General features: G+C 56.7%; 1 protein-coding gene across 1 annotated transcript in view; it reads right to left on the bottom strand.

Moving 5' to 3' along the window:
* The window catches only part of BAIAP3 (BAI1 associated protein 3), a 39,797-nt gene that overhangs the window by 6,087 nt on the left and 5,829 nt on the right, over positions 1-27,881 (bottom strand). Inside the window, 21 exon segments of the mRNA XM_029049596.2 lie at positions 1,159-1,282; positions 1,542-1,693; positions 1,802-1,853; positions 2,239-2,333; positions 3,637-3,693; positions 4,105-4,195; positions 4,315-4,439; positions 4,962-5,079; positions 5,727-5,830; positions 7,411-7,503; positions 7,610-7,717; positions 8,354-8,456; positions 8,540-8,617; positions 8,890-8,934; positions 9,031-9,235; positions 11,287-11,353; positions 12,075-12,134; positions 15,676-15,786; positions 15,981-16,067; positions 18,740-18,830; positions 19,320-19,488. Of these exon segments, the coding sequence (XP_028905429.1) occupies positions 1,159-1,282; positions 1,542-1,693; positions 1,802-1,853; positions 2,239-2,333; positions 3,637-3,693; positions 4,105-4,195; positions 4,315-4,439; positions 4,962-5,079; positions 5,727-5,830; positions 7,411-7,503; positions 7,610-7,717; positions 8,354-8,456; positions 8,540-8,617; positions 8,890-8,934; positions 9,031-9,235; positions 11,287-11,353; positions 12,075-12,134; positions 15,676-15,786; positions 15,981-16,067; positions 18,740-18,830; positions 19,320-19,459 (2,106 nt within the window). The 5' untranslated portion in view covers positions 19,460-19,488.

Raw genomic sequence — 27,881 nt, 5'->3', positions numbered from 1 at the left:
TAGAGATGGGGAAGGGTGAGGAGAGATGGGGAGGAGGAAGGGAAAGATGGGAGAGAGGGAGGGGGGATAGAGAAGAGGGTAGAAAGTGGGAAAAGAAAGAAGGAAGGAGAGAGGGAAGAGAAGGGGCCAGGGAGAGGAAGAAGGAAGGAGAGGCGGATAGAAAAGAGGGTAGGAAGGGAGGAAGGGAGGAAGGGAGGAAGGAGGATGGGAAGAGAAGGGAGAGGAGAGGAAGAAAGGAAGGAGGAATAGAGAAGAGGGTAGGAAGGGGAAGGAGAAAGGGAAGAGGAGGAGAGAGGAGAGGAAGAAAGAAGGAAGGAGGGGGATAGAAAAGGGAGGAGAGAGGAAGAGATGGGGGAGGCAGGGAGATGAGGGGGAAAAGAAGTGGGGGGGTGGAAGAGATGGAGTAGAGATGAGGAGAAGAGTTGGTGAGGAGGAAGGGGAAGGCGGGAGAGGAGAGGGAAGAGATAGGGAGATGAGAGAGGAAGGAGGAGGAGGATAGAAAAGAGGGTAGGAAGGGAGAGAAGAAAGGTAGGAGAAAGGGAAGAAAAGGGGGAGAAGAGAGATGAGGAAGGAGAGGGAGGGAGGAGCTGCCATTAGCCCTGAGGCAGCCCTTTCTCTCCTGGGGGAATCTGAAACACTAGATGCCTCAGCCCTTCCCTGCCTGTCCACCCCTCTGCCTGGGTTGCCTCTGGATTCAGCCCCAGGTCAGCACTGACCCCACATAACCCAGAAGGCCTAGCAGGTTCCGGCCCCTCTCTGCCCCATTGGAACACTTTCTATGGGGCCTAGGCCTCCAGAGGTCATTTTGTATGGTCCCCTCCCTCCATCCAAGGCTGCTCCTCATGTAGCCTGCTGGGGTGTGGGGTGGAGGCGGGGAGGCTATCAGTTTGGGCCTGGAACATCTCTGTGGAATCTCTGCCAGCTGGGGCAGGGGCTGCCCAAACCCAAGCAAGGCCCCTTCTGGACCCCGGCACAGGGCAGATGCTCCTCAATCAGTCCATCAATCAACGGGACGTGTACGGAGCGCCCATTATACACGGGGCATTCTGCTTGCGTGTCAAGAGTAAAGGAGCAGAAGTAGACCCAGCTCCTGCCCTCAGGGCACTTTCTGTCAACCCCCTAATCCCTCGACTCCCGCTCCGCCCTCCTCCATCATACCTTGTCGACGTCCACGGCCCTCTGAAGACGAGTGTTGGTCCTCTCGTGCAACACCTGCAGCCACAGGTGCATGGCAGGGAGGAACTGGGAGTGGAGGCCGGACAGAGCCAGGGCCGAGCTGTCCCTGCACAGACCAGGGGCCGAGGTGGAGGGGAAGGGGAGGTTAGGGCGAGGTCTCTCTGGTCACCAGGCCAGTGGTGGTGGTTCAGGGTTGGGGGGGTGTCTCCCCAGGTACCAGCCCGGGGGAAAGATGGAGTCTGCCCAACCGAGGTCCCAGGCTCTTCAAAGGGGAGTGGGAGGACTCCCCGGAGGAAGCAGGTTAGAAGGTAACTGGAAGCAGATGGGGGTAAAGCAAGGGTGCCCAGAGGGGCTGGGGGGCTCACGTAGAGGGGAGGTGATCCCTCAGGCGCTGGGTCTCCGCCAGGGCCATGTAGAGTTCAAAGAGGCCCTCGCCGAGGCCCCGGACCGCCCAGGCATGGCCCGCCTCCACCCCTCGGCTCAGCTCTCCCACCGCCGAGCCCACCTCTTCTGCCACCTGGAGGGAGGGGGGTGGGGTCTGAGCGGGCTCGGGGGGAGGTCTCGCCGCAGAAGGTGGAGCCGCGCCCACCCTCGGGTGTCCCCCTCGGCCCTGCCGGGGGCTCACCAGCTTCTCCAGCTGTCGGTAGGTGATGCTGAACAGGTCGACTTGGACGATGCTGCCGGGGAGGGGCAGGAAAGGTCAGGAGTCAGAGGCCAGAGGCCCCCAGCGGGGGCGGGACCCAGAAAGACCGGCTCCAGCCCCATCGCTGGCTCTGCTCCCCAGGGTCAGACGGAGGTTCCTCCCCCACCTCCCACCAAGGAGCGTGACAGGACTCGGTGCCCACTTCCCCACCCGCCCTCCACGACAGACCCCCTTCATGAGAGGGAAAGGGACGGGCCTTTGGTGAGTGGTCAGCCAGGGATTTCCCCGGCCTATCGGCTGGGCCTTCCGGAGGGGCCGAGGGATGGTGGGGAGCAGACCTCGGGAGGAGCTGCTGGGAGCTCACCCCGCCCTCCCTGTCCCCCGCCCCCCTCGCCCCTCAACCGCTGCCCGGCCCCTACCTGGCAAACAGCGGGTTATAGACACAGCAGCTCTGCAAGTCCTCGTAAACGGCGTCCACCAGGCTGACCAGCCCTGGGATCTGCTCTGGGCCAGGCTGCGGGATGGACCGTCGAGGGTGAGCCCTGGGGCTCAGGGCAGCCCAGGTTGCAGGGTAGACTGGTCTAGGGTGGGGCCAGGGGGTCATGGCAACCCAGGCATTGGGTGGACCAGTTCAAAGTCGGGCCAGGGGCTCAGGGTAGCCCAGGCTGCAGGGTGGACTTGTCCAGGGTGGGGCTACAGGCTGAAACAACCCAGGCTACAGGATGGACTGGTCGAGGGTAGTCCCGGAGGCTCGGGGCAGCCTAGGCTGCAGAGTAGACTGGGCCATGGTGGATCCAGGGGCTAGAGGCAGACCAGGCTGCAGGATGGACAGTTTAAAGATGGGCCTGGGGACTTCGGGCAGCCCAGGTTGCAGGGTGGACCTGGTCAAGCTGACCCTAGGGGATAGGGGCCAGGATAGCCCAGGTTGCGGGGTGGACCAGTCCAGGCTGAATTTGGGGGGCGGGAGGCCAGGGTAGCCTTGGCTACAGGGTGGACCATACATCTCAAAACCCCCCTTGCCCAAGGACCCCTCAGCAACACCAAAGCCAGAGATACTGACCCACTCTAGAGGTAGCATGGCTCAGTGGAAAGAAGTCAAGGCTGGGAGTCAGGAGAACTGGGTTCTCTCCCCAGCTCAGCCCCTGGCCTGCTGGGTGAGCCCTGCTGAGTCCCATGATAATAATAATAATAATAATATTTGTTGAGCACTTACTATGGACCAGGCACTCTTCCAAACACTGGGGTAGATACAAGCTAATCAGATTGGACACAGTCCCTGTCCTATATGGGCTCACAGTCTTAATCCCCATTTTACAGATGAGGTCACTTAGGTCGAGAGAAGTGAAGTGATTTGCCCAAGGTCTCTCAGGCCTGTGCTCTATCCCCTAGGCCACGCTGCTCTGCTCCCATTCCTTTCTGCATCTTCATTTGCACCCTGTATTCACCCCACCCTAACAGCACTTATGCTTGTGTCTGTCATTTATTTATTTAGATTAATGTCTGTCTCCTCCGCTAGACGGTACACTCCTTGTGGACAGGGAATGCGTCTACGTTAGTACAGCACTGTGCACACAGTAAGTGCTCAATAAATGCCACTGATCGACTGACTGATGGAAAAAGAATTAATCAGTCAATTGATGGAGCATCTATTGAGCGGCAAACATCATTCATACAGTCGATTTTCTCCACTGATTGAATCTACCCCAGCACCTACCACAGTGCTTAGCCACAGCAAGCACTTCACAATTACCACCGTTATTCCTCGTTGACCCCTGACCCCTCGACCCCGACCCCCAGCTCCCGCCACGGTGTTTTACCTGCCCTCCAGGGCTCCGGCTGCTTTGGATCCCCTCGTACCAGTTCAGGGTGCCTCTCTGAAATTTGTAATTTAATTTCTCTGTAATATTCGTTCTTTATACTAATGTCTGTCTCCCCCTCTAGACCGTAAGCTCGTTGTGAGCCAAGAACATATCCGTTATATTGTTACACTGATCTCTCCCAAGCGCTTAGTATGGTGCTCTGCACACAGTAAGTGTTTGATAAACAGGACTGGCTGACTGAAAGGGAGATCAGCTGGGCTCCCCACCCTGGGGCAGAGCTGATGGGGCCGAGTCAGGGGGGCAGGGTGGGGGGCACAGGAAGGTCTCTGGGTGGTGGAGAGGTGCTGAATTGTACTTTCCAAGTGCTTAGTACAGTGCTCTGCCCACAGTAAGCACTCAATAAATACAGATGAATGAGAGAGTCCCACGTGCCCGTGACGGGAGCGCAGCATCACCCAGGCCCACCTTGAGGGCAGTGGCCACATCCAGGGGCAGCTGGTTCCGGGAAGGGCAGACCGCCTGGAAGGGCTGGAGGCCGTGGATCAGACTGAGGCACCTGAGCCGGCGGGGGGCAGAGTCGGGCACGTCGGGCTGGGCACCCCGCCGCCCCGGACAGAGGCCGGGGGGGGCGGTCCCCCGCAGACGCCCCACTGCCCGGTCCCCTCTGGCTCCCACCTGAGGAGGCCCTCGAGGCGCGCAACGGCGTTGCTGTTGGTGACGGGGTACAGCTCCCGCAGGTGTTGCAGCAGCAGCAGGGCGTGCTCCGTGAAGGCGACGAAGCTTTCGGCCAAACCCTCCTCCTGCGGGGGGAGTCACAGTGGCGGGGGCCGGGACCCTCTCCTCCCCCAGCCCCCTGGCTCCCTCGGCCCCCAGTGTGCCAGTGACCCTGTGAGGACTGCCCACGCCCCTGGAAGTGGGTGGGGGCATTGGTGGGCAGCACTGGTGTGAAGTCAGGGAGTATTTGGGGGCACTTGTGCGTCAGTCACGGAGCATTCTGGGGGCCCTGGTGAAGCCAGTAGGGAGCATTCGAGGGACCCGGGAGAGAGACATTCGGGGGTCACAGCACCCAGGCCTGATTCTCATGGGATTCCTGCTCCAGGACCGCTAAGCTGGTCTCATGGGGAAAAGAAGGGAGACGGGGCCCAGGGAGGGAAAAAGACATCCGTGGCCACAGAGGAGAGTCGGGTTAGAACCCAGAGCCCAGATCTTGCAACCCGTGAGCCACACTACCGCTCGGTGTCATTCTGCCAACCCCTACAAGAGTGCTCTGGGCGTGCCCAAGCAAACGCAGCCAAAGGGACCCACCCGTGCCCCCTACTCACCTGCTCCCTGGGCAGGGTCTCCTCCCCCCATTGCTCCCGGATGTTCCCCAGCAGGTCTAGGAGGTAGCGGTAGTCCAAGCTCTGCTCCCGGTGGTGCCGACTGCCGGCCTGCCAGTGCCTGCCGGGCCCAACCAGGCAGGACTCCTTTCAGGGGGTCAAGGGCCCACGTCCCCGGGGTCTGAGCGGGGCCCCCAGCCCCCCAACGGCCCCTCTGTTTTGGGGGTCTCAGGTGGGGTCCGTGACCAGGGTGTCGCTACGGAAGACCTCTGCACGAGCTCGGGGAGTCTGAAGCTACTGAGACTACAAGGCCCAGAGGTCCCAGTCAGCTCCTGTGGGCAGAGACTGTGTCTCTTGATTCTTAAATTTATTCAGTCCTATTTATTGAGTGCTTACTTTGTGCAGAGCTCTGTACTAAGCGCTTGGGAGAGTCCAATATGACCATAAACATACACATTCCCTGCCCACAATGAACTTACAGTCTGGGGCCGGGGGACAGACATCAATACAAATAAATAAATCGATGATAGTGTCCTCTCCCAAGCATTTAGTACAGTGTTTTGTGCACAGTAAGCGCTCAATAAAGATGACTGAATGAAACTCTCGTGACCCGCTGGTAGGGAGCTGGGCAGGGCCAGAGTAGAGCTCAGGCTGGGTCGTAAATGGAACCGGGCCAGGATCTGGGCTGGGCCGCAGGGGGAAGGGCGGGGCCCGAGCATGTTGGGGTGGGGGTGGGGTCCTGCAGGGCCAGGGGCTGGGGGCACTCACACCACAGCCAGCTGGAGGGTGGTCAAGTCCAGCTGTGTCCCGTGATGGGCGAGCAGGGTGGCGGCCGGAGAGCTCAGCTCCCCTCTCCAGCTGGAGGTGTCCGCCTGGGGACGGGAAACCTGCCGGTTAGAGAGAGCGGGGTCCGGGGAGCGGGCAGGAGGGGCAATCCCAGGGCAAAAGGTTCAGCTGCCCCGGCCCCTCCTCCTGCCCGCAGCCAGTCCGCCGGACCCAGGGGGTAATTATTTATTTTTATTAGTGCCGTCTCCCCCTCTGGAAAGCTCGTTGTGGGTAGGGAATGTGTCTGTTCATTGTTCTGCTGTCCTCTCCCAAGCGCTTCGTAAGGTGTTCTGCACGTAGTAAGCGCTCAATAAATACATTGGAATGAATGAATAAATAAATTTGGGGCTGAGGGGCAGCAAAGAGCCCCAAAATACCCAGCCTACCCAAGGGCCTGTTGGGAGAGCTCAACAAGGGAAGATGTGATTGGATCCACAAGATCCCAGGCAGGTAAACAGGCTTGCGAGTGACCTGAAATAATAGTGGGGGGGTGGGTTCGGGATCACACGGCGACCCACGCTCATCTAGCTTGATCTAGAGGAAAGAGCCCAGGCCTGGGAGTCAGTGGCCCTGGCTTCTAGTCCCGACTCTGCCACTTGCCTGCTCTGTGACCTTGGGCAAGTTGCTTCACTTCTCTCCGCCTCCACTGGCTCATTAGTAAAATAATAATAATGGCATTTGTTAAGCACTTCATATGTGCCAGGCACTGTACTGTGCCAGGCACTGTACTAAGCGCTTCACTGTTCTCAATTGTATTCTCCCAAGCGCTTAGTGGAGCGTTCTGGACTCAGTAAGTGCTCAATAAATACGACTGAATGAATGAATTTGTTCACTGCCTCGTGGGTAAAATGGGGATTTGAACAGAAGCGGTATGGCTTAGTTAATAATGTTGGTATTTGTTAAGCGCTTACTATGTGCCGAGCACTGTCCTAAGCGCTGAGGTAGACACAGGGGAATCAGGTTGTCCCATGTGGGGCTCACAGTCTTAATCCCCATTTTACAGATGAGGTAATTGAGGCACCGAGAAGTGAAGTGACTTGCCCAAAGTCACACAGCTGACAAGTGGCCGAGCCGGAATTTGAACCCATGACCACTGACTCCAAAGCCCGTGCTCTTTCCAGTGAGACATGCTGCTGCTGCTTCTTAGTTGATAGAGCCCGGGCCTGGGAGTCAGAAGGTCAAGGGTTCTAATCCCACCTCTGCCACTTGTCTGCTGTGTGACTTGGAGCAAATCACTTCACTTCTCTGGGCCTCAGTTCCCTCATCTGGAAAATGGGGATTAAGACTGTGAGTCCCATGTTCGACAGGGATTGAGACTATCTCGTATCTACCCCAGTGCTTAGAACGGTGCCTGGCACACAATAAGCGCTTTACAAATACCATAATTGTTAACTGTATTATCCCAAGCCCTTAGTACAGCGTTCTGTACACAGTAAGCGTTCAATAAATACAACTGAATGAATGATTTCCCGCTCTCCCTCCTACTTATTCTGTGAGTCGCGGGTAGGGAGGGGAATCACGTCCGACCCGAGGAGGTTGCGTCTCCCCGGGCGCTCACTCAGTACAGTGCTGGGCACATAGTGAGCGCTCACCCGGGGGCACCGCCCCGATGATGAGATGCCCGCACCTGCCCCTGTTGGCGCTCGAACCGCAGCAGCCAGCCGAGGAGCAGCTCATGGACGTGGAAGCCGGAGGCCCGGGAGCTCAGGCTGGTGTCTCTCTGCAACAGAGACCCCCGCCGGTGCCGGGCCCACGTGCGTCGGGGGGCGGGCTGGGCCGTGGCCTTCCCGAGGGGCCGGGGGTCCCGGGGGTCTCGGGGGTGGTACCTGAGTGGTGATCAGCTTGAGGACGAGGTGGCAGTCCCCCTGGACGCGGGAGGAGCTGGATCGGGGCTCCAGCCGGAACCAGCGGTCCAGGCCGGCCACGGGCACCTCCTGAGGACGACCCCCCCAGCCTCCGCCGTCAGCTCCGGGGGCTGAGCCGGCCCCCCGGAGTGGGTCTTGTGGGGACCCCCAGGGACGGGCCCCCATCAGCCACATCGGACCGGACGGAGGTACTCCGGGGTCCTCAGCTCCCAATCAATCAATTCATCGAGCCCTCCCTCTGCTCACCACCTCCCCGCCCTGCTCTCTTGCTGCCACTTATTCTGTAATTAATAATAGTAATTGTCATATTAGTTAAACGCTTAGTATGAGCCAAGCACTGTTCTGAGCACTAGGGCACATACAAGATAATCAGGTTGCGAGCAGTCCCTGTCCCACATGGGGCTCACATTCAATTCCCATTTGCTAAGCACTTACTAGGGACCAAGCACTGGGATAGATATATCCCCACTGGGGTGGGGAGGAAGGGCATCTGTGACCTAGTTCAACCCATAACATGTTGTGGGCAGGGACAATGTCTACCTACTTAGGTGTATTGTGCTCTCCCAAGCGCTTAGGACCGTGCTTTGCACATGATAACAGGTCGATAAATACGATAAATACCATCTCCAATACCCCTTAAATACTGAGGAGGGGAGGGACCGGCGGTGGTCAGCGAGGGGCTGAGGTCGGGGGGTCTGTCCTTACGCAGACAGGGATGTTGAGGCACCCCAGGAAGTCATCCGCATTGTCCTCGGCGGCTCCGGACGCCCCGTTGGCCCGGGCCGACTTGACGATCTGTTTGAAGTATCTGTGGGGGAGAGGCATGGGGGTGAGGGGACAAGACCGACTGCCCCCGAGGACGACTCCCGCACCCATCCCCGCGCCCCGCACCTGCCCATCCCCTTGAAGCCGATGACTTCGTTCAGCTTCTTGCAGGCCTCGGCCACAGACACGTCATCGTCGTGGTCCCTGCGGGACGAGACGGCGATCGATCCATCAGTGGTACTTATTGAGCGCTCACTGTGTGAAGAGCACTATACCGAGCGACTGGGAGAGTACAATAGAACGACCCGGGTCAGCACGTTTCCAGTCCTCAACGAGCTTACGGTCTAGCGGGGGATGGATGCTCTCTGAGGCCACTGTGCCTCTCCCCAAAAGGTCCCAACCCGGTTTACCCCGGACCCCAAATTTTTCAACAGGCCAGGGTATATGTGGCACATAGGTGGGGGTCCCCACCCTACCAGATGTCCAGGTGCAGTTGGTCAGTGGCGGCATCTTCGATCTCACTGCCGGGAACAAAAACAGAGAGCGTGACCCCCTCTGGGTAAGGGTTGGGGGTGGCACCTGGGCCACCCCCTCTCTCCGACCCCTGCTCCACTCACAACAGGAAGTGCTCGTTCCACACGGGGTTCAGCGTGTTGCTCTTGACCTCGGTGACCTGGAGGTACTTGGCCGGGAGCCCGTCCCGCCCGCTCAGATGCTTCTCCTTCTTCTTCCGGAAGCTGAACCTCCTCTCCCTCTTCTCCCCGGGGGTGCGGGGGCTCTGGCCGATCAGGATTCCCAGCATGCAGTAGGGGTCGCTGAAACCTGGCCGTGGGTGGATGGCCGCGTTGATTGGGTCCGGGGTGGGGGTGGGCGGTCACCCCCACCTCGGCTGCCCCCCTGCTTCCGCCTTGAAGGGAGACCCCAAAACCTGTCTGCTGACAGCAGCACCGGGGCACTTGGGCAGACCGGGTGCTAAATGCCCTCCTGGATACCCACTCTTCTTTATTCACTCATCCATCCATTCATTCCATTGTATTTATTGAGTGCTTACTGTGTGCAGAACACTACTATATCGAGAAGAAGCGTGGCTTAGTGAAAAGAGCCTGACCCTGGGAGTCAGAAGGTCAGGGGTTCTAATCCCGGCTCCCCAACGTGTCTACCGTGTGACCTTGGGCAAGTCACTTCACTTCTCTGGGGCTGTTACCCCGTCTGCAAAATGGGGATTAATGACTGTGAGCCCCACGTGGGACAACCTGATTACCTTGTATCTACTCCAGCGCTTAGAACAGTGTTTGGAACATAGTAAGTGCTTAACAAATACCATTATTATTATTATTACTATTAATTGTGCACCAAACACTAGACTAAGCACTTTGAAGAGTCCAATACATGATGAATTGATCCAACCCCTTTTGAACCTCTAGGACAACCTGCTAGATTGGAAGTTCCTTGAGGGCAGGGATAGTGTTCCCTAACTCGACTGTACTCTCCTGCAACCTTGGCACAGTGCTCTGCACAGAGTAAGCGCTCCATGAGGACTACTACCAGTTGGGTTTGGGCTGCAAAGCTTCCTGTGGGAAGAGACCTCCTGGGTTCTCTCCCTTATATTTCAGAACCACCACATTTCCACTCCAAAGGGCTCCTCGCCCTGGTGGGGTGGGATGGGATTGTGCTCTGAGCACAGTAAGCGCTCAATAAATACGATCGAATGAATGGAATGGGGGTTATTCCCCGATTGATTTTTACCGTTTGTCCCCTTCACTTGACCATCCTGGTCTCCCCTTTCTGCCCTCTTTCATTCATCCAATCATATTTATTGAGCGCTTACTGTGTGCAGAGCACTATATTAAGCACTTGGGAGAGTACGGCATAGTAATAAACAGACACATTTCTTGCCCACACTGAGCTTACTATCAGGCTTTTGGTCCAGTCCACCCTCCGAGTGGCAGTACCGACCAGACTCACGGGCCAAAACCCAGGTGTGGACGGCGGAGGTCTGCAGGTCCCGGCGGTGACCCAGTGTTTAGTGGGCCTTTCTGGCTACTGTGCCCCCTGACCCGAGACCAGTGACCACGGGGAATGGGGGACAGAGGCCCCAAGCCTCCCCGGCTCTCCGTCCTGAGATGGGGTTGGAAGTTTGTGGAGGATCCAAGCCAACATCAGGGGACCTGTGGTGCTACCATAGGGAGGGAACCAGGGCTGGGGCAGAGCCCAAACAGCTAGGGACTGGGGGGTGGAGAAGACCCTCTCCCTGAAGTACCCCCCGCTATACACACACACGGATGGATGATTTCACAGCCCCAGACCAGCGTCTCCTAAGCCCCTAGCCTGCAGACTCGAGCCCAGGGTACCTGCGTAAGGGGCTTGAGAGGACTGAGGGCTCTTCAGAGCGCAACTCAGAGGGGTCAGAGGACAGGGAGCGGATTCAGAGTCCCTCCCCCATGAAGAAGCAGAGTCTCTGCCTCTGACTCATCCCCATTCATTCATCCATTCATTAAATCGTCATTAATGAGCGCTTACTTTGTTGCAGAGCACTGTACTAAGCACTCGGGAGAGTACGATATAACAATAAACAGACACATTCCCTTCCCACAACGAGTTTACAGTTTAGGGGCGGGGAAGATGAAGACTTTACCTGTGCGAACCCCCTGGCTGACGTCCCCAGTTCCGGACGGACTCTGGCCAGTGGCTCAGGAGTCAAGCGGCCCGGTTCTGAAGGGTGGCCCCTCCCCATCTGCATCCAGCAGAAGGCCCAAAAGCTCACCAAAGACCAGTGTATAGTTGTAACTGCCTGGAGGTAGGGGCCTGGGGGGGCGTCCCCCCCCCCTCCTACTGCCCCACCCACAAGACCCTTCCCCATCCCCTGCCCTCACCATTGGGGTCCTTGGCCATGAGATTCCTGGCCCTCACCACGGTGACCTTCAAGGAATAGGCTGGGGCCTGCAGGATCAGAAATGGGGTCAGCGGGGGCGGGGGCGGGGCAGGAGGTTGGGCCGTGGGCAGGGGTGGGGAAGCAATTAGGGTGATCCAGCTGCTGGACAGAGCCGTCGGGGGCGGGGGGCAGAGGTGAGGGTCCTGTCAGCTCCCAATTCCCAATTCCAGTCCCCTTTTCCTCTCTCACTCCCCAGGGCCTCCCCACAACCACACATCCTCACCCACCATCACTAGGATAATAGGTCTTGCAAAGCGCTTACTATTTGCCAAGAAGTGTTCTAAGCACCAGGGTAGGTACATGTTAATCAGATTGAACATAGTCCCTCTCCCATATGGGGTTCAGAGCTCAATCCCCATTTTACAGGTGAGGGAACTGAGGCTCAGAGAAGAGAAGTGACTCGCTCAAGGTCACTCAGCAGACAGGTGGCAGAGCCGGGATTAGAACCCAGGTTGTTTTGTCTCCCAGGCCCGCGCTCCAGCCACTAGGCCACGTTGCTTCACTAGTGATGCTTCCCTTCCTCTGCCCGAAATCAAAACTCCAGTCCCTCTGTCTCCTTGACAGAACTCCCATACCAGAATCCCCAGGTTCACCTGCCCCTCGTTTCCCCAAGGAGGTCAGAGATTGGGGGGTCTGGGGTCAGGGAGACTGGGGGAGACTCCAGGATGCTGGGGGTTCTGAGCCCAAGCCCCGGGAGAGGGGATTCAGATCCCGGCCCCCACCCCAGACCTTGGCCTCCTTCACTCGTTGCAGAGCGGCCTGATGGTCATCGACGCTCATGTCAAACACCTGCAGACAGGGAGACACACCGGGCTGCTCACCGCCCCTGCTCGAGGCCGGTCGGGTTCTTACCCCAGCCCCCTGCCCCCGGCAGCCCTCCGGCCCAGTCAGACGGACCCGTGGCAGAATGGGGAGGGGTGAGGGAACCCAGAGACCCCAGCTGGGATGAGGGGAACACTGGAAGCCCCCAGTGTCTCCCACTCCTACCCGGCCTGTCCCATCTACTCCCAGAGGTCCAGTCTCGGTCTCCCCACCGAAACCCAACCCGCTGCCAGACCCAGACACTCCCCTGTGGGCCAGGCTCCGAGAAAAGGTGGTCCCTGGCTCTGTCCCTGTGAGACAGGTTCGGTAGCCCAAGGCCCCGGGAGGCGGCGGGGAGGGGCAGGGTGCCAGATGGGAGGTTCCCAGCCTCCCGATGAGACCGGTGCACTGGCCGGCAGAAGGGCCGGCGGACTGCCGCCTCAATCTGGGCCGGGGCTGAGGGAGGCTCCCCCAGGTGAGTGTCCGCTCCCCCCCAGTTGATCGGTCCCTGTGGAGTGCGGCGGGGTGGGGAGGGGGCTCAGGGGAAAGGTGCCGTCCCCAGGGTGGGGCTCCCCGGGGGGCTCCCTCGACCAGAGGGTCACCATCCAGGCCCACTGATGCGACGGAACACCCCGAAACACGATACGGGAGATGATCGGTAGAGGGGGACCCTGATGGACACTCCCCTCAGAGAGGGCGAGCCCCGGGCCTCCAACCCCGACACGGGTCCTCGGAAGAACAGAGAGATCACTTACCCGCATCGATCCGCTGAAGGGCAAGGGTTACAGAAACGGCAAGAGAAGACAGCAGACAATTTAAACAACGTAAGCACAGACGCCCACATTTACAAGCTCTACACGGGGGAGCGGGAGGCGGGGGGGGGTGAGATGGGGGAGACTCTGCCCGGAGACTCAATGGGGCCAGTGGAGCGGGGAGAGTTAACGCTCCCATCAGCAGAGTGGTGGAATTAGACACATAACACTGCCAGACAGACGGCCCACCTCTCTCCCCTCGCCCACCCCTCCCAAGGAAGGGAGAAAGGAGGGTGGGCTGGGCCCCAACTTTCCCCAGATGAGGAGGTATTTGAGCCGGGGCTGGATTTGAATCCAGAGATGGCCAGCCAGAAGCCGGAGGAGCGGGGAGGGGTTTCCCCAACAGGACGGCAGACAAGGCAGACATCGCGGGGGACAAACAGGACACCAACAGATAAGGGGGCATCGGCGGCAGAGCCTCTGAGAGCCCTCTCCACCTCATTTCTTCTCTCACTGTAGCCCCCCCCCCCCCGGCCCATCCTCTAGGGGCTTCTACCTGTCCAAGTGGCTACCTGACACTGAACTCCAGATCAGCTGGGCCCCTCTTGCCCAAACCTGCCCCCCGCCCCGAGATCTGGTATTCTCGCCTCTAAATTCCCCCCAAATCTAGTCTCCTCTCCCCCAAACCCTCCCGAGATCTAGTCTCCTCTTGCTCAATCTCTCTGAGATCTGGTCTCCTCTCCTCCAAATCCCCACCATGGGCTGGTTTGCCCCCTCTTACCTCACCTCACTACTCTCCTGCTCCAACCCAGCCCGCACACTTCGCTCCTCTAACGTTAACCTTTTCACTGTACCTCCACCTCGTCTATCTTGCCACAACCTCTCACCCACGTCCCGCCTCTGGCATGGGATGCCCTCCCTCCCCATAGCTGACAAAGACTCTCCCCCTCTTCTAAGCCTTCAAGAGGCCTTCCCTGATTAAGCCTTCCTTTCTTCTTCTCCCATTCCCTTCTGCACTGCTCTGCATTGCTCCCTTTATTCATCCCCCGTCCCAGCCCTACAGCACTTATGTACATATCTGTCATTTATTTATATTAATGTCTGCCTACCACTCTAGACTATAAGTTTGCTCTGGGCAGGGAATGTGTCTATTATCTTGTTATATCATACTCTTCCAAACGCTTAGGACAATGTTCTGCACACAGTAAGCACTCAATAAATACGACTGACTGTCTGACTGACTCTCCTCCCAAACCCTCTGAGATCTGGTCTCCTCTGCCAACAAAATCCCATCAAGGTCTGGTCTCCTCTCTTCCAAATCTCCCTGAAATCTGGCCTCCTCACCTCCAAATCCCCCCCCCAGGATCTGGTCTCCTATCACCAAATACCCCCAAGATCTCTTCTCTTTTCTTCCAAGTCCCCCTGCCCCGTGAGATCTGGTTTTCTCTTTTCCAAATCTCCCCAAGATCTGGTCTCCTCTCCTCCAAATCTCCCCAAAATCTGGCCTCCTCCTCCAAATCTCCCCAAGATCTGACCTCCTCTCTTCCAAATCCCAAGATCTGGCCTCCTCACTTCCAAATCTCCCCAAGATCTAGTCTCCTCTCCCTCAAGTCCCCCCAAGATCTGATCCCCTCTCCCCTATATCCCCCGAGACCTGGCCTCTCCCTCAAGCTCCCCCAAGATCTTATCTCCTCTTCCCCAAGTTCCCCAATACCTAAATATCTGGTCTCTTCTTCCCTAAGTTTCCTTGAGATGTGATCTCTTCCTCAAATCTCCAGGATGTCTGGTTTCCTTTTCTCTAAGACCCCCACCCCTCAAGATTTGGTCTCTTCTCCCTCAAGGCCTTGCTTGGCATGACTCTTTTCCCCTCGTTACTGCCTTTTGCTGTCTCCCCATCTTGCCTTCTTTGTCCTGGGTCCAAAGTACCGCTCCAGAAGAGACCGTCTTTCTTCTGCATCCAGGTACCACGGGCCCCTTCCCCTATCTTGGGCATCGGACCGCACTGACCCCCAATTCTGAGCCCCGGCTGCAGGCTTCATGTACCTGCTCTCATCCTAAACTCTAAGCTCCTGATGGGGAGGGCTCATAATAGTAACAAGAATTACAATAATAGTAAGAGTGGTATTCAAGTGTTTACTCAGTGCTTACTGTACTTAGCACTGGGGTAGATATACCACAGTCTGATCAGACAGTCCCTGCCCCACATGGACTTCACAGCTTATGGGAGAGGGAAAGCAGATATCCCCATTTTACAGATGAGAAAACTGAGATCTCACAGCAGGTAGGAGGCAAAGCCGGGACGAGAACCCTGGTATCCTGACTTCTAGACCCGACCACGTTGCTTCTCTAACTCTTCTACCGCTACTGCGCTCTCCCAAATGCTTAGCACAGTGCTGCGCTCCCAGGAGCGGCTGCATACATACTATTGGCTGATTGATCTTGGCCTCCGGTGGCTGCGGCCTCTTCCCTGCCAGTCTCCCGAGCCTCCAAGCGGTTCCTCGCCGGCCCCCAAGACCCCCCAAAAACCTCACCTCTCCCGGAAGCTTCCTCGATGGCATCTTCCAGGGGTCAGCGATGCCCAAGGGTTGGCTGCCTTCTCCCCAACCTGGCTCGCGAGACCACCCCCCACAAACACCCAGGGCTCCCTCCCCGGGGTGGGGACAGACAGACTGGCTTGGGATTAACCCTCCGTCCGGGGTCCCGGACATTACTCTGGAAAAGCCAGCCGGGACCCTCAGGGGCCCACGGGGTGATCGGCCGGGGAAAGGCCCGAGCACCTTCTGGAGGTAGTCGAACAGCTCGTGCTCAGTGGCCGCCTGCTGCTCCGGGGCGGCGGCGCCCAGCTTGTAGCACACGGTGTACAGCGCCTCCTCGTACAGCTCGGACACCTGCCGGAGGGAGCTCGCCTGACGGACCCCGGGATGGGCAGGGCCGCGTGGGGACTGGCAGGAGCCAGGGATGGGGTGTTTGGAGAGGGGTCACGTGCGTGGGAAAGGGCACGTGGTCAAGGTGCGGCGGGGAGGGGCGTGAAGGCGGGCCAGGTCGAGGCCACGTGGGTGAGGGCACCTTAGCTTCTCCTTACCTGTTCGGGGCTGTGCTGCGGCATCTCCAGGGCTGGGCTGAGGCCACTAGGCTCCCGCGGAGGAGGGGCACCGCTGTGCAAGACCCCCTGCAACACAGAGAGCCACTCAGGGACCAGCTGGGGCCGGGGGAGGGGCAGCATGGCCTAGTGGCAAGAGCACGGGCCTGGGGTCACAGGTCGTGGTTTCTAATCCCGGCTCCGTCCCTTGTCTGCTGTGTGACCTGGGGCAAGTCACTCCACTTTTCTGGCCCTCGGTTCCTTCATATGGAAAATGGGGATTAAGAATATGAGCCCCATGTGGGACAGGGACTGTGTCCAACTTGATTAGCTTGTATTCACCCCAGCACTTAGAACAGTGCTTGGCACATAGTAATTGCTTTACAAATACCACCATAATAATAATAATTATTATTATCTGTGACTTTATGCACCCAAAACGCATCTGCCAGGGAGGGGCTCTGTTCCCCAGGTCCTGGGAAACTCCTACCCTGATCCAACCCAGAGGAGGCAGGGGGATTGGATGGTATCGCCCTTTAGGGTGGCAGGAGGGTGGCAGGACGCCCCCTCGGCCTCTCTCACGCCCACCACCACCTGTGCCTCGAAACCCCTCCCCAAACTGGGCTGCCAGGCCAGGGGCTTGGTTCAGCCAGAACTGGGGGGAGGCGGTCCCCTGCGGCCAGGCCGAGACTTCGGGCGAGAGCCCGTGGCCTGAACGGAAAGAGAGCAGCCGGAGTGGAGGGCGGGGAAGAGCGAGGGCCCAGGGCCCCTCACCAGTTTGAACTCCTGTCTGGTGGCCCCCAAGGCCCAGGATCCCAGGCCTCAGGGGTCCCCAGTCAGCAAAGAGAGGAGCGACTTCCCGGCCTGGGGAAGAAGTGATGCAGCCACCGGCAGGTAATGAGTGAGGGGGTCCTGGGCGGCTGCCAACCCACTGAAGAAAAGAGCCTGGGGCTTTAACTCCTCGGGCAGGGCCCTGCCCTGTCTCCTGGAAGGCCTCTTTTCCTGTGCCGCCTGCAGGGCCCCAGGGGCCCGTCACGTGGCAGGACCTGTCCCCCAGACACAGAGGCTCTGACGTGGGCTGTCCCGGACCCGGGAGACGAGGCCAGCTTCCTGGGAGGTCGTCGGCACCACCCATCCCTGCACGGGGCTGAAGTCGGGGGTGAGTGGGAGTGCGAACTAAGCCACCCCTCTCTGAGAAACAGTGTGGCTTAGTGGATAGGGCCCAGGCCTGGGAATCAGGAGGATCTGGGTTCTAATCCCAGCTTCACCACCTGTCTAATGGGTGACCTGGGTCAAGTCACTTAACGTCTCTGGGCCTCAATTACCTTGTCTGTAAAACAGGGATTAAGAGTGTGAGCCTAATGTGGGACAGGGACTGTGTCCAACCTGATTAACTTGTATCTAGCCCAGTCCTTAAAACATATAGCAAGTGCTTAATAAGTATCATAATTATTGTGATATTACTATCTCTCTGCTGGCATAGGAATGAAGCGGGTGCAGGGAGGGGTGCCTGGGCTAGACTCCGGGGAAAGATCCCACAGGGCTGTGGGGTGTAGCCCCCCATCTCCCTGGATAACCGGGCATCAGGGAAAGCCTGACACAAAGGGGCTTCAAGCCAGCCTGCAGCCAGCAGGCTCCTGGTTCAGTTCTCGGCATCCAGCAGTCTCCTAGTTCAGTGCTCAGCACCCAGCAGGCCCCTGATAATATTAATAATAATTATAATTACGGTATTTGTTAAGCGCTTACTTTGTGTCAGGCGCTGTACTAAGCACTGGGGCGGATACAGGCAAATCGGGTTGGATGCAGTCCCTATCTCATGTGGGGCTCACAGTCTTGATCCCCATTTTCCAGATGAGGTAACTGAGGCCCAGAGAAGTGAAGTGACTTGCCCCAGGTCACACAGAAGACAAAGGGCAGAGGCAGGTGAGATAGGAGGAGAGGATGGGAAAGTGGGTCAGTCAATCATATTTACTGAGTGCTTACCGTGCGCAGACCACTGTAGTAAGCTCTTGGGAGAGGATGATATAACAATAAAACAGTCTCATTCCCTGCTTACAGTGAGTTTACATTCTAGAGGTGGAGACAGACGTGAATGTAAATAAATGGCAGATATGGACATAAGTGGTGTGGGGCTGGGAGAGGGGATGAGTAAAGGGAGCAAGTCAGGGCGATGCAGAAGGGAGTGGGAGAAGAAGAGAGGAGGGTTTAGTCTGGGAAGGCCTCTTGGAGGAGATGGACCTTCAATAAAACTTTGAAGCGGGGGGGAGAGTAACTGCTTGTCGATATGAGGAGGGAGGGCGTTCCAGGCCAGAGGCAAGATATGGTCAAGAGGTCGGTGGAGAGATAGATGAGATCGAGGGACAGTGAGTAGGTTGGTATTAGAGGAGTGAAGTGTGCGGGCTGGGTGGTAATAGGAGAACAGCGAGGTGAGGTAGGAGGGGGCAAGGTTGAGGACTAGACTGTAAGCTCACTGTGGGAAGGGAATGTATTTACTGTTACATTGTACTGTCCCAAGTACTTAGTACAGTTTTCTCCACACAATAAGTGCTCAACAATAATAATAATTGTGGTATTTGTTAAGCACTTCCTATGTGCCAAGCACTTTACTAAGCAGTGGGGTAGACACAAGCTAATCGGGTTGGACACAGACCACACCGCTTCTCAATAAATTCTATAGACCAAATGAGTGAAAGGGGAGACAAGCAGCCCTGACTGACTGCGCCGGCCCCGCTCCCCACCGGCACCGAGAGCCACCCCCTCACCTCCCGTCGCCCGGAGCGCTGTCTGGCTTCTTTCTTCTTCAGGATGGACTTCATTCTGGCAAAGAAGTCGCCATCGTCGTCCTCCTCCTCCCTAGAAGAAGCCAGGTCAGAGGCCTGAGTGGAGGGTTGGGGGGAGGCCATCCTTGCTGCTGCCTCGCTCAGAGGGGAGCGTACACTAGAGGATCCTGGGAGATCTTGGACACCCCTGCCCCACCTGCATTTTCATGAATCACAGCAGAAGGGACCTTGAGCCCACGACCCCTCGACCCATGGGGGCCTGACCACTTTCCCCCTGTTCCCTCTCCCGCTGGATGGCCTGACCCCATTGGAAAGGCAATGTGGCCATGTCCCCAAGGTAGGACTGGACCGACCTAGCCCGCACTCTGGGGGCACATGGCCAGCTGGACCCCCCGAGCCCCCTCCCAAGGGCCCTGCCAGCCCACCTCCCCTCGTGGGAGGAGAAGGGGGCCGGGGGAGAAGAGGCAGGGAGGGGAGAGCCGAGGCAGGGAGGAGGGAAGAGGTGGGGGATGATCCCGTGGCTGCCACCCAGGGGGTGGAGGGGGGCGGTCCCGACACCTACCTGCCAGCGCCGGTCTCCGGGCTGGGCTCCTGCATGGTGGTCCCGGGCAGCCCGGCCCCTTCCTCGGCCCTGCGGCGGAAAGACTGGCGCCCCTGGACCTGACGCAGCACGCTGCTCTTGATCCCCAGCAGGGCAGACATGGCCTCTCGCTTGGTATAGCTCTCCCCTGCTGCCGGGAGGAATAATACTTATTAATAACAATAATAATGATGCTATTTGTTATGTGCTTACCATGTGCCAAGCACTGTTCTAAGCACTGAGGTAGATAGAAGGTAATCAGATTGTCCCACTTGGGGCTCACAGTCTTAATCCCCATTTTACAGACGAGGTAACTGAAGCTCAGAGAAGTGAAGTGGCTTGCTCAAGGTCACACAGCAGACAGGTGGCGGAGCCAGGAATAGAGCCCCCATCCTCTCACACCCAGACCCGGGCTCTTTCCACTGAGCCACGCTGCTTCTCTTAGGAAGACCGGGAGTCGGAAGGGCAGCCTGGGAAAGGGTGCGAGGGAGATCCCTCCTCCACTGGGTTGGGGAGAGGAGCGGAGACCACCTCTTTGGGGAGGACACCAGGGCTGAATGCGCTCTGATCTGGCCAGAAGGCACTACAATAATAACAATAATAACTGTGGGATTAACAGTGGGGAAATACAAGCAAACTGAGTTTGACACAGTCTCTTGTCCCACATTGGGCTCACAGTCTTAATCCCCACTTTACAGGTGAGATAACTGAGACACAGAGAAGAGAAGTAACTTGCCCAAGGTCACACAGCAGACAAGTGGTGGAGCTGGGCTTAGAACTCATAACCTTCTGATTGCCAGGCCCCTGATCTATCCACTACGCCATGCTGCTTCTCTAGTAGGCCATGCTGTTTCTCTTGTGTAAATTCACCCACACCCAAAATAGTGCTCTGCAGATTGTAGACACCCCGTATTATTAATAGTTAATCGTCATCACAATATTATTATGGAGAAGCAGTGTGGCCTGGCACATAGTAAGCGCTTACCAAATACCACTATTATTATTATTATTATTATTATTATGAGGTTTTCAGTTTAAAGGGTCTGGTTAAGATAAGCAGCAGAAATAAGGCCAATTTAGCATGTACTATCTACCAAGTGTTGGGAGGGAGACATAAGGGAAATGGAAAGAAGGTTCCTGCCCTCGAAGAGCTTACAGTCCCAGTGAAGGAAAGCAAAACATATGTAGACTCTTCCAATCATCCGTCCAGTGTTGGGTGGAGCCAGATGGGCCCACTGCATGCTGTGGAACTCATGAGACGGGCCCTGAAGCCAGAGGCACCGTCCAGCCCCATAAACTGGGCCAGGACATCCGTCGGCAGGGCTGGTTACCGCCACTCAGGATGGGTGTGTTAGACCGGAGGATGAAGAGGGAAGACCAGGATGGTCGGGGGAGCGGGGAGCGGCGGCTCACCCTGAGGACAGACAGAAAGGGACGATTCTGGGGACCATCTTGTCCAGAGCAGGCTGACCGGGGGACGGGAGATAGGAGGGGTTCTTACAGAACCAGGAAGGGATTGGGCAGGAGGAACACCAAGATGGCATTTCCTTAAAACCCACCCAACCAGGTACCCTCTAAAGAGGGAGGAGGATGGTCCAAAGTATCAGCAGGGAACACTACCTCCCTGAACATGATGATGATGGTATTTGTTAAGAGCTTACTATGTGCCGGGCACTGTACTAAGAGGGTGGGTGGTGAGCACAGGGAATCCATTCCTACAGGGAGCTGGAAAATCCTAACAGGTTTTGGAAGATTCATAATCAAGTGTCCATGTTGGGAGAGTCGAGAGAGAGAGTCAGGATTTTCGATGGACCCTGCTGGGTCACTGGAGGAGAGTCAGAGATGCAAAGGGAGATTCAGGGATGAAGAGGAAAAGACAGTGGTGTTGGATGGTCCATGCTGGGTCAGTGAGGAAGAGTCAGGGATGGAGAGAGGAGAGACAGAGGTGTGGTATAGCCCATGGAGGGGAGGGGAGAGGAATGGGAGGAGGAGGGGAGGAGATGGAAAGGGAAAATGGGAAGGGAGAGAAAAGAAAGGGGAAGGAAGAAAAAGGAATGGGGAAAGGAAGAGGGGAAGGAAGAGGAAGGAAGGAGAAGGAAAGGGAGGGGAGGAGAGGGGAAAGGAGAGGAAGAGAAGGGGAGGGGAAAGACTCAGGAATGGGAGAGGAAGGAAAGGGAAAGGGAAGGGGAAAGGAGGGGAAGGGAAGAGAAAGGAGAGGAAAGAAGAGGGAAGGGAAAGTGGAGGGAAAGTGGAAGGAAAGTGGAAGGAAAGAGGAGGGAAAGGGGAGGGACAGTTAGGGAAAGGAAGGGGAAGGAAAGGGGGAAGGGAGGGGAACGGAAGGGAAGGAGGAAGGGACGAGAGGGGAGTGAGGGAGAGGAAGGATGGGGAAAGGAAGAGGGGGAGGGGAGAAGAAAGAAGAGGAGGGTCACAGCGTAACTGCTTTGTGTGGACTGCTCGATTGTTAAAGACTAATTAATGATAATTAAAGACAAGGTCTCCGTGGATGCTATTCAGAACCCGGGTAGGTAGAAGCCTGTGTTAACCTCAGTCTTGGCCTCTGCAGTGAGCCCAACCCTGCTGTCTCTGTCTCTGTCTCTTTCCTATATTCTCTTTCTCCAAAGGGACCCCGGGGTCAGCACCCTGGGCTTTACAGAATACCCCATCTCTCTCTCTCACACACACACACACACACACACACACACACACACGCACGCACACACATATGAAAGACGTGTGTGTGGTTCTCTCGGTGTTGGGAGGAGGGGTCGCTATGGTGGGGTTCACAAAGTTTCTCCCCTGGCCCCGAGGAATGCTCCACGGACCAGACCAGGGGCAGCCCCCTGCTTGGCAGCTCTTGTGCCAAAGAAACAGGAAAGATCTCCCTCCATCCCTGCCTCCCTCCATCCTCCCCTTGCCTCTATTCTTCCCCCCAGCCCTTTCTCCATCCTTTCATTCAATTGTATTTACTGAGCGCTTACTGTGTGCAGAGCACTGTACTAAGCACTTGGGAAGTACAATTGGGCACAGATAGAGACAATCCCTACCCAACAATGGGCTCGCAGTCCGCTTTCCATCCTTCTCTCCACCCATTCTTCCCTCTCTCCATCTCTCCCTCCCTCCCTCCACCCCTTTCTCCATCCCTCCTCCTTCCCTCTCTCCATTCCTCCTTCCCTTTCTGTCCATCTATCCCTCTCTCTACCCATCTACCCATCCTTCCCTCTCTCCCTCCCTCTTTCCACCCCCTCTCAGTTAATCCTTCCCTCTCTCCATCCCTCCCTCCTTCCACCCCCCCCCGTCTATCCCTCCTCCACCCCTCTCTCCATCCATCCTTCCCTCTCCATCTTTCCTTTCATCCCTCTCTCTGCCCGAACTACCCTCTCTCCCTCCCTCCCTTCACCCCCTCAGTGCATCCTTCCCTTCCTGGATCCCTCTATCCCTCTCTCAACCCTTCTTCCCTCTCCCTCCCTCCATCTTTTTCTCCCTCCCTCCACCCCCACTCAGTCCACCCTTCCCTCTATCTATCCCTCCTTCCTCCTTCCCTGCATCCATCTCTCCCTCTTTCCCTCCCTCCATCTCTCTGTCCGTCCTTCCTCTACCCCTTTCTCAGTCCATCCTTCCCTCTCTCCATCCCCTTCTCCATTCATCCCTCCCTCATCCTTCCCTATCTCCCTCCCTCCTGCCTTCCATCTCTCTGTCTCTCTCATCTCTCCCCCCAACCTTCCTCTCTCAGATGGCTAATCTCTAAAAGCGGGTCTCACCCCAGAGCTGCGCACAGACAAACCCTCTCCCCCCTTCTCCCCCTCAATCCCTGCACAAAGGACAACAAGCACCGAGTCCAGGAAGTCTGAGGCACTGGGCCACGGGATACTGCATCTCCATGGCAACATCGGCGGGGCACCCTGGGGAGCCCCTGGCCTGCCCTTCTGGGTCCAAATAGACCACTGCCCGGGGTGGGGGCGACAGACACGGTCAGTGGGCTTCAAGATGACCCACTCTGTCCTGCTGGTCCCCCTCCCCGGTGGAGGGGTCAGAGGTGGGGTGGGGGAGGAACGAGCAGGGAGGAGTGGATTGCAGCCCCATCCCCCCCACACGATTTCTTAATGAGACTCTTACCAGACAATAATAAAAATAATAATAATAATAATTGTGGTATTTATTTGTTAAATGCTTACTATGTGACAAGCATTGTACTAAGCACTGGGGTGGAGCAGCATGGAGTAGTGTATATAGCCTGGGGATCAGAAGGTCATGGGTTCTAATTCTGACTCTGCCACTTGTCTGCTGGGTGGCCTTGGGCAAGCCACTTCACTTTTCTATGGCTCAGTGACCTCATCTGTATAATGGGGATGAAGACTGTGAGCCCCACATGGGACAGGGACTGTATCCGACCCGATTTGCTTGTATCCTCCCCAGCGTTTAGCACAGTGCCTGGTACATAGTAAGTGCTTAACAAATACCACAGTTATTATTATTATTATGACAAGCAAATCGGGTCAGACACAGTCCCTGTCCCACATGAGGCTCACAGTCTCAATCCCCATTTTCCAGATGAGGGAACTGAGACCGAGAAGTGAAGTGACTTGCCCGAGGTCACACAGCAGACAGGTGGTGGAGCCGGGATTAGCACCCAGGTCCTTTTGACTCCCAGGCCCGGGATCTATCCACTACACCATGCTGCTTCTCACGGCCCGCTGCCGGGCCCCGCCACAAGCTCAGCTAGCCCAGGCCTCTGTCTCGGAGGCTCTGGCCTCTCAAGTGGACGACCTTTCTGTGACTGTCTGGCTGGCTGGCTGGCTCTCCTGTTAGCTGGAAAGCTCCTTGAGGGAAGGATTATACCTCTGGAGCTCTACTTTCCTCCCCCCGGGGAACTTAGTACAGGTTCTTCTATCACATTAATGCAAGCCTTTATCTCCTCTCGCCTTGATTACTGTATCAGCCTCATTCCTTCATTCATTCAATCGCATTTATTGAGTGTTTACTGTGTGCAGAGCACTGTACTAAGCACTTGGGAGAGTACCATACAACAATAAACAGACACATTGCCTGCCCACAACGAGTTTAGAGTCTAGAGTGAGGGAAACAGACATTAATATAAATAAATAAATTGCAGATGTGGACATAAGTGCTGTGGGACCGGGAGCAGGGAAGAACAAAGGGAAGGTAAGCGTTGCCTACTGAAAGCTCACCTCCTCCAGGAGGTCTTCCCAGACTAAGCTCCCCTTTTCCTCTGCTCCACCTCCCCTCCCCACTGCCCCAACTCGCTCCCTTTGCTCTACCCCCTCCCTGCCCCACAGCACTTGCATATATATGTACGTATTTATAATTATAATTCTATTTATTTTTATTAATGATGTGTTCATATCTCTAATTCTTTTTATTTATTATGATGCTACTGATGCCCATTTACTTGTTTTGATGTCTGTCTTCCCCCTTCTACACTTTGAGCCCCTTGAGGGAAGGGATTGTCTCTGTTGCTGAAATGTACTTCCCAGGCGCTTAGTACAGTGTTCTGCACACAGTAAGCACTGAATAAATACTACTGAATGAATGAATCGGATTTATTGAGCACTTACTGTGTGCAGAGCATTGTACTAAGTACTTGGAAAGTAGAATTCGGCAATATAGAGAGACAATCCCTCCCCACGACGGGCTTACAGTCTAGAAGGACATCAAAACAAGTAAACAGGCATCAACAGCATCAATATAAACAGAATTATAGATATCTACACATCAAAACAAGTAAACAGACAGGTGCTCTTTGATTGACTGTAGGACAGGGGCACCAGTTCGCTCCGAGGAATTATGTTCTGGTTGCCCTACAAGGTACCCACCCTCAAAGTTCAGCCTGGATCATTCACCACCCCTGACTCTCCCCTCTTCATCCCTGACTCTCCCCCAGTGACCCAGCATGGATCATCCAACACCCCTGACTCTCTCCTCTCCATCCCTGACCCCCCCATCAAGTGACCCAGCACGGACCACCCAGCACTCCTGACTCCCGACTCTCCATCCTGACTCTCCGTCCAGGGACCCAGCAGGGTCCAAACACCACCTCTGATTCCCCCCTCTCCATCCCTGACTCTCCCTCAGTGACCCCTAACCCCCCTGACTCTCTCTCCATCCCTGACTCTCCCCCAGTGACCCAGCATGGACCATCCAACACTCCTGACTTTCCCCCTCCATCCCTGACCCTACATTCAGTGACCCAGCACAAACCATCCAGCTCCCCTGACTCTCCCCTCTCCATCCCTGACACCCCATCAAGTGACCAAGCACGGACCACCCAGCACCCCGACTCACCCTTCTCCATCCCTGACTCTCCTCCACTGGTCAAGAGTGGACCATTCAAGACCCCAACTCTTCCCACTCCATTGCTGACTCTCCTCCAGTGACCCAGAACGGACCACCGCCCACCCCCGATTCTCCCCTCTCCATCCCTGGCCCTCCATCCAGTGACCCAGCACGGACCACCCACAATCTCTGACACTGCCCTGTCCATCCCTGCCTCTCTGTTCAGTGACTCAGCAGAGACCATCCCCTCTCTCTTTCCACCTGTGACTTTCCCTCCACTGGGCCCGACTGGCTCTCTCCAAACCCTGTGGGCTCTGCTGCTGCTGCTGCTAGCTGTAAGACTTCCTGTGGGAATAGATTCCTGTGCCCAGCCCCTGCTGGGAGAGCCCCTCTGGGTGAGGGGAAGATGGACAATGGGGGAGGGGGCAGGAAAGCCCTTGTCAGAGAGGCAGAGTTCCCCTTGCCACCTCTGGGAGCCCCAAGCCCACCATCATTCTGTGCAGGGAAAAACCGCACCAGGGACCCACTCCCTTCGGAGAGGAAAAAGAGGAAGAACCCTGCCCCTCACCCAGGATTTGACCATGAGTGTGGGGAGGGGAAGGAGCAGAGAAACCCTCCCCTCAGGCACAGAGACACCCCCCCCACCGCGATATGCCCATAACACACACACACACACACACATACACCCTAAAGACCCTTGCCTCACCACACCCTCATGCCACCCAACTCATTCCCACCTCCCTAGAACTCCCTCCATTTTACCTCTTACAGAGACCCCTCCCACATCTCCTCCCTAGACCTCCCACCCCCACGAACCCCCGACCTGTACCCTCCTCAGCTCCCCGCTCCGCATGCAGAGACCCCCATCTCATTCAACCATTCAATCGCATTTATTAAGTGTTTACCGTGTGCAGAGCACTGTTCTAAGCACTTCAGGAGAGTACAATAATAATAATATTTGTATTTGTTAAGCATTGTTCTAAGCTCTGGGGTAGATACAAGTTAATCAGGTTGTCCCACAGTCCTAATCCCCATTTTACAGATGAGGTCACTGAGGCACAGAGAAGTTAAGCAGCTTGCCCAAGGTCACACAGCTGACAAGTGGCAAAGCCGGGATTAGAACCCACATCCTCTGACTCCCAAACCCGGGCTCTTTCCACTAAGCTCGCTGCTTCTCCAATAACAATAATAAAGAGTGAGAATCCCTGCCCACAGTGATTTCACAGTCTACCTACCCCACCTCCCACAAACACCCCCACCTGTAGCCCCTCTCAGTTCCCCCTTTACACAGAGACGCCCGCCACATCCCCTTCCCAGACTCTCCGCTCCCAAAGAACCCTCCATGCACTTTCCCCTCCCCAGACCCCCCTCCCCCAGCAGTCGTGGTAATAGCATTAATTAGGTGCTTACTGTGTGCAGAGCACTGTACTGAGCGCTGGGAGGAAATGCCCAGAGGGGAATTTAGTTCCCGTCCAACCCGGGGTGGGGCCCACAAAATAAGAGTCCAAGTTGGGAGAAGGGACACATCAGGAATGATGAGACAGTGAAACAGGATAAAACACAAGAATGACACACAAATAAGAACAGATCTGCCCAGACACGTTGAGACCCTCACAATCCCTGCCCACCCCCACCCAGACAGACTCTCATCCCACACTACCCTCCCCTTCCCAGACCTCCTCATACACGCTGAGACCCTCACATCCCTTCCCCCACCCCCCACCCCAAAGACCCCCATCATCACTCCTCCTCCCCTCCCCAGATCTCCTCCTATACGTCTAGCCCTCCACACCCCCATCATACACTCACCCTCCCTCCCAGTTTAGCCAGAGATCCCTCCCCCAGACCCCCGGGGGTCTCTCCTGTGAAGTGGGGGTCGGGGGGCTGGAGGAGAGGGCGCCCTGGGTCCTGGCACTGCAGGCAGAGCGGTTTGGAGAGAGATGTGCATTAAACAGGGTATTCCAGCAGCCCCCCCTCCTGAGGGGAGGGTGGGCAGAGGGTGGATCCTGTCACAGAGACGCAGCCCCTCCTCCCCGACACCCCCCGCCCAGGGCCCGCACCCGGCGACCCGCAGCAGCCAAAGCTGGAGGCTGGCACGGTGATGCCGACGTAACTGGTACCAAAGCTGTTGCTACGACGACCGCCAGGCTGCCAGTGGAGGGTCTGAACCCAGGCTCCTCTCCGCCACAGGCTCTGGAGAGACCCCCCCTCCCATTCCCACAACAGGGGAGACTAGCTCTGGGATGGGCAGGC

This window comes from Ornithorhynchus anatinus, chromosome 21, assembly GCF_004115215.2.
Source record: "Ornithorhynchus anatinus isolate Pmale09 chromosome 21, mOrnAna1.pri.v4, whole genome shotgun sequence".
In the NCBI taxonomy this organism is placed as follows: domain Eukaryota; kingdom Metazoa; phylum Chordata; class Mammalia; order Monotremata; family Ornithorhynchidae; genus Ornithorhynchus; species Ornithorhynchus anatinus.
This window is presented reverse-complemented; position numbering and strand designations above follow the sequence as displayed.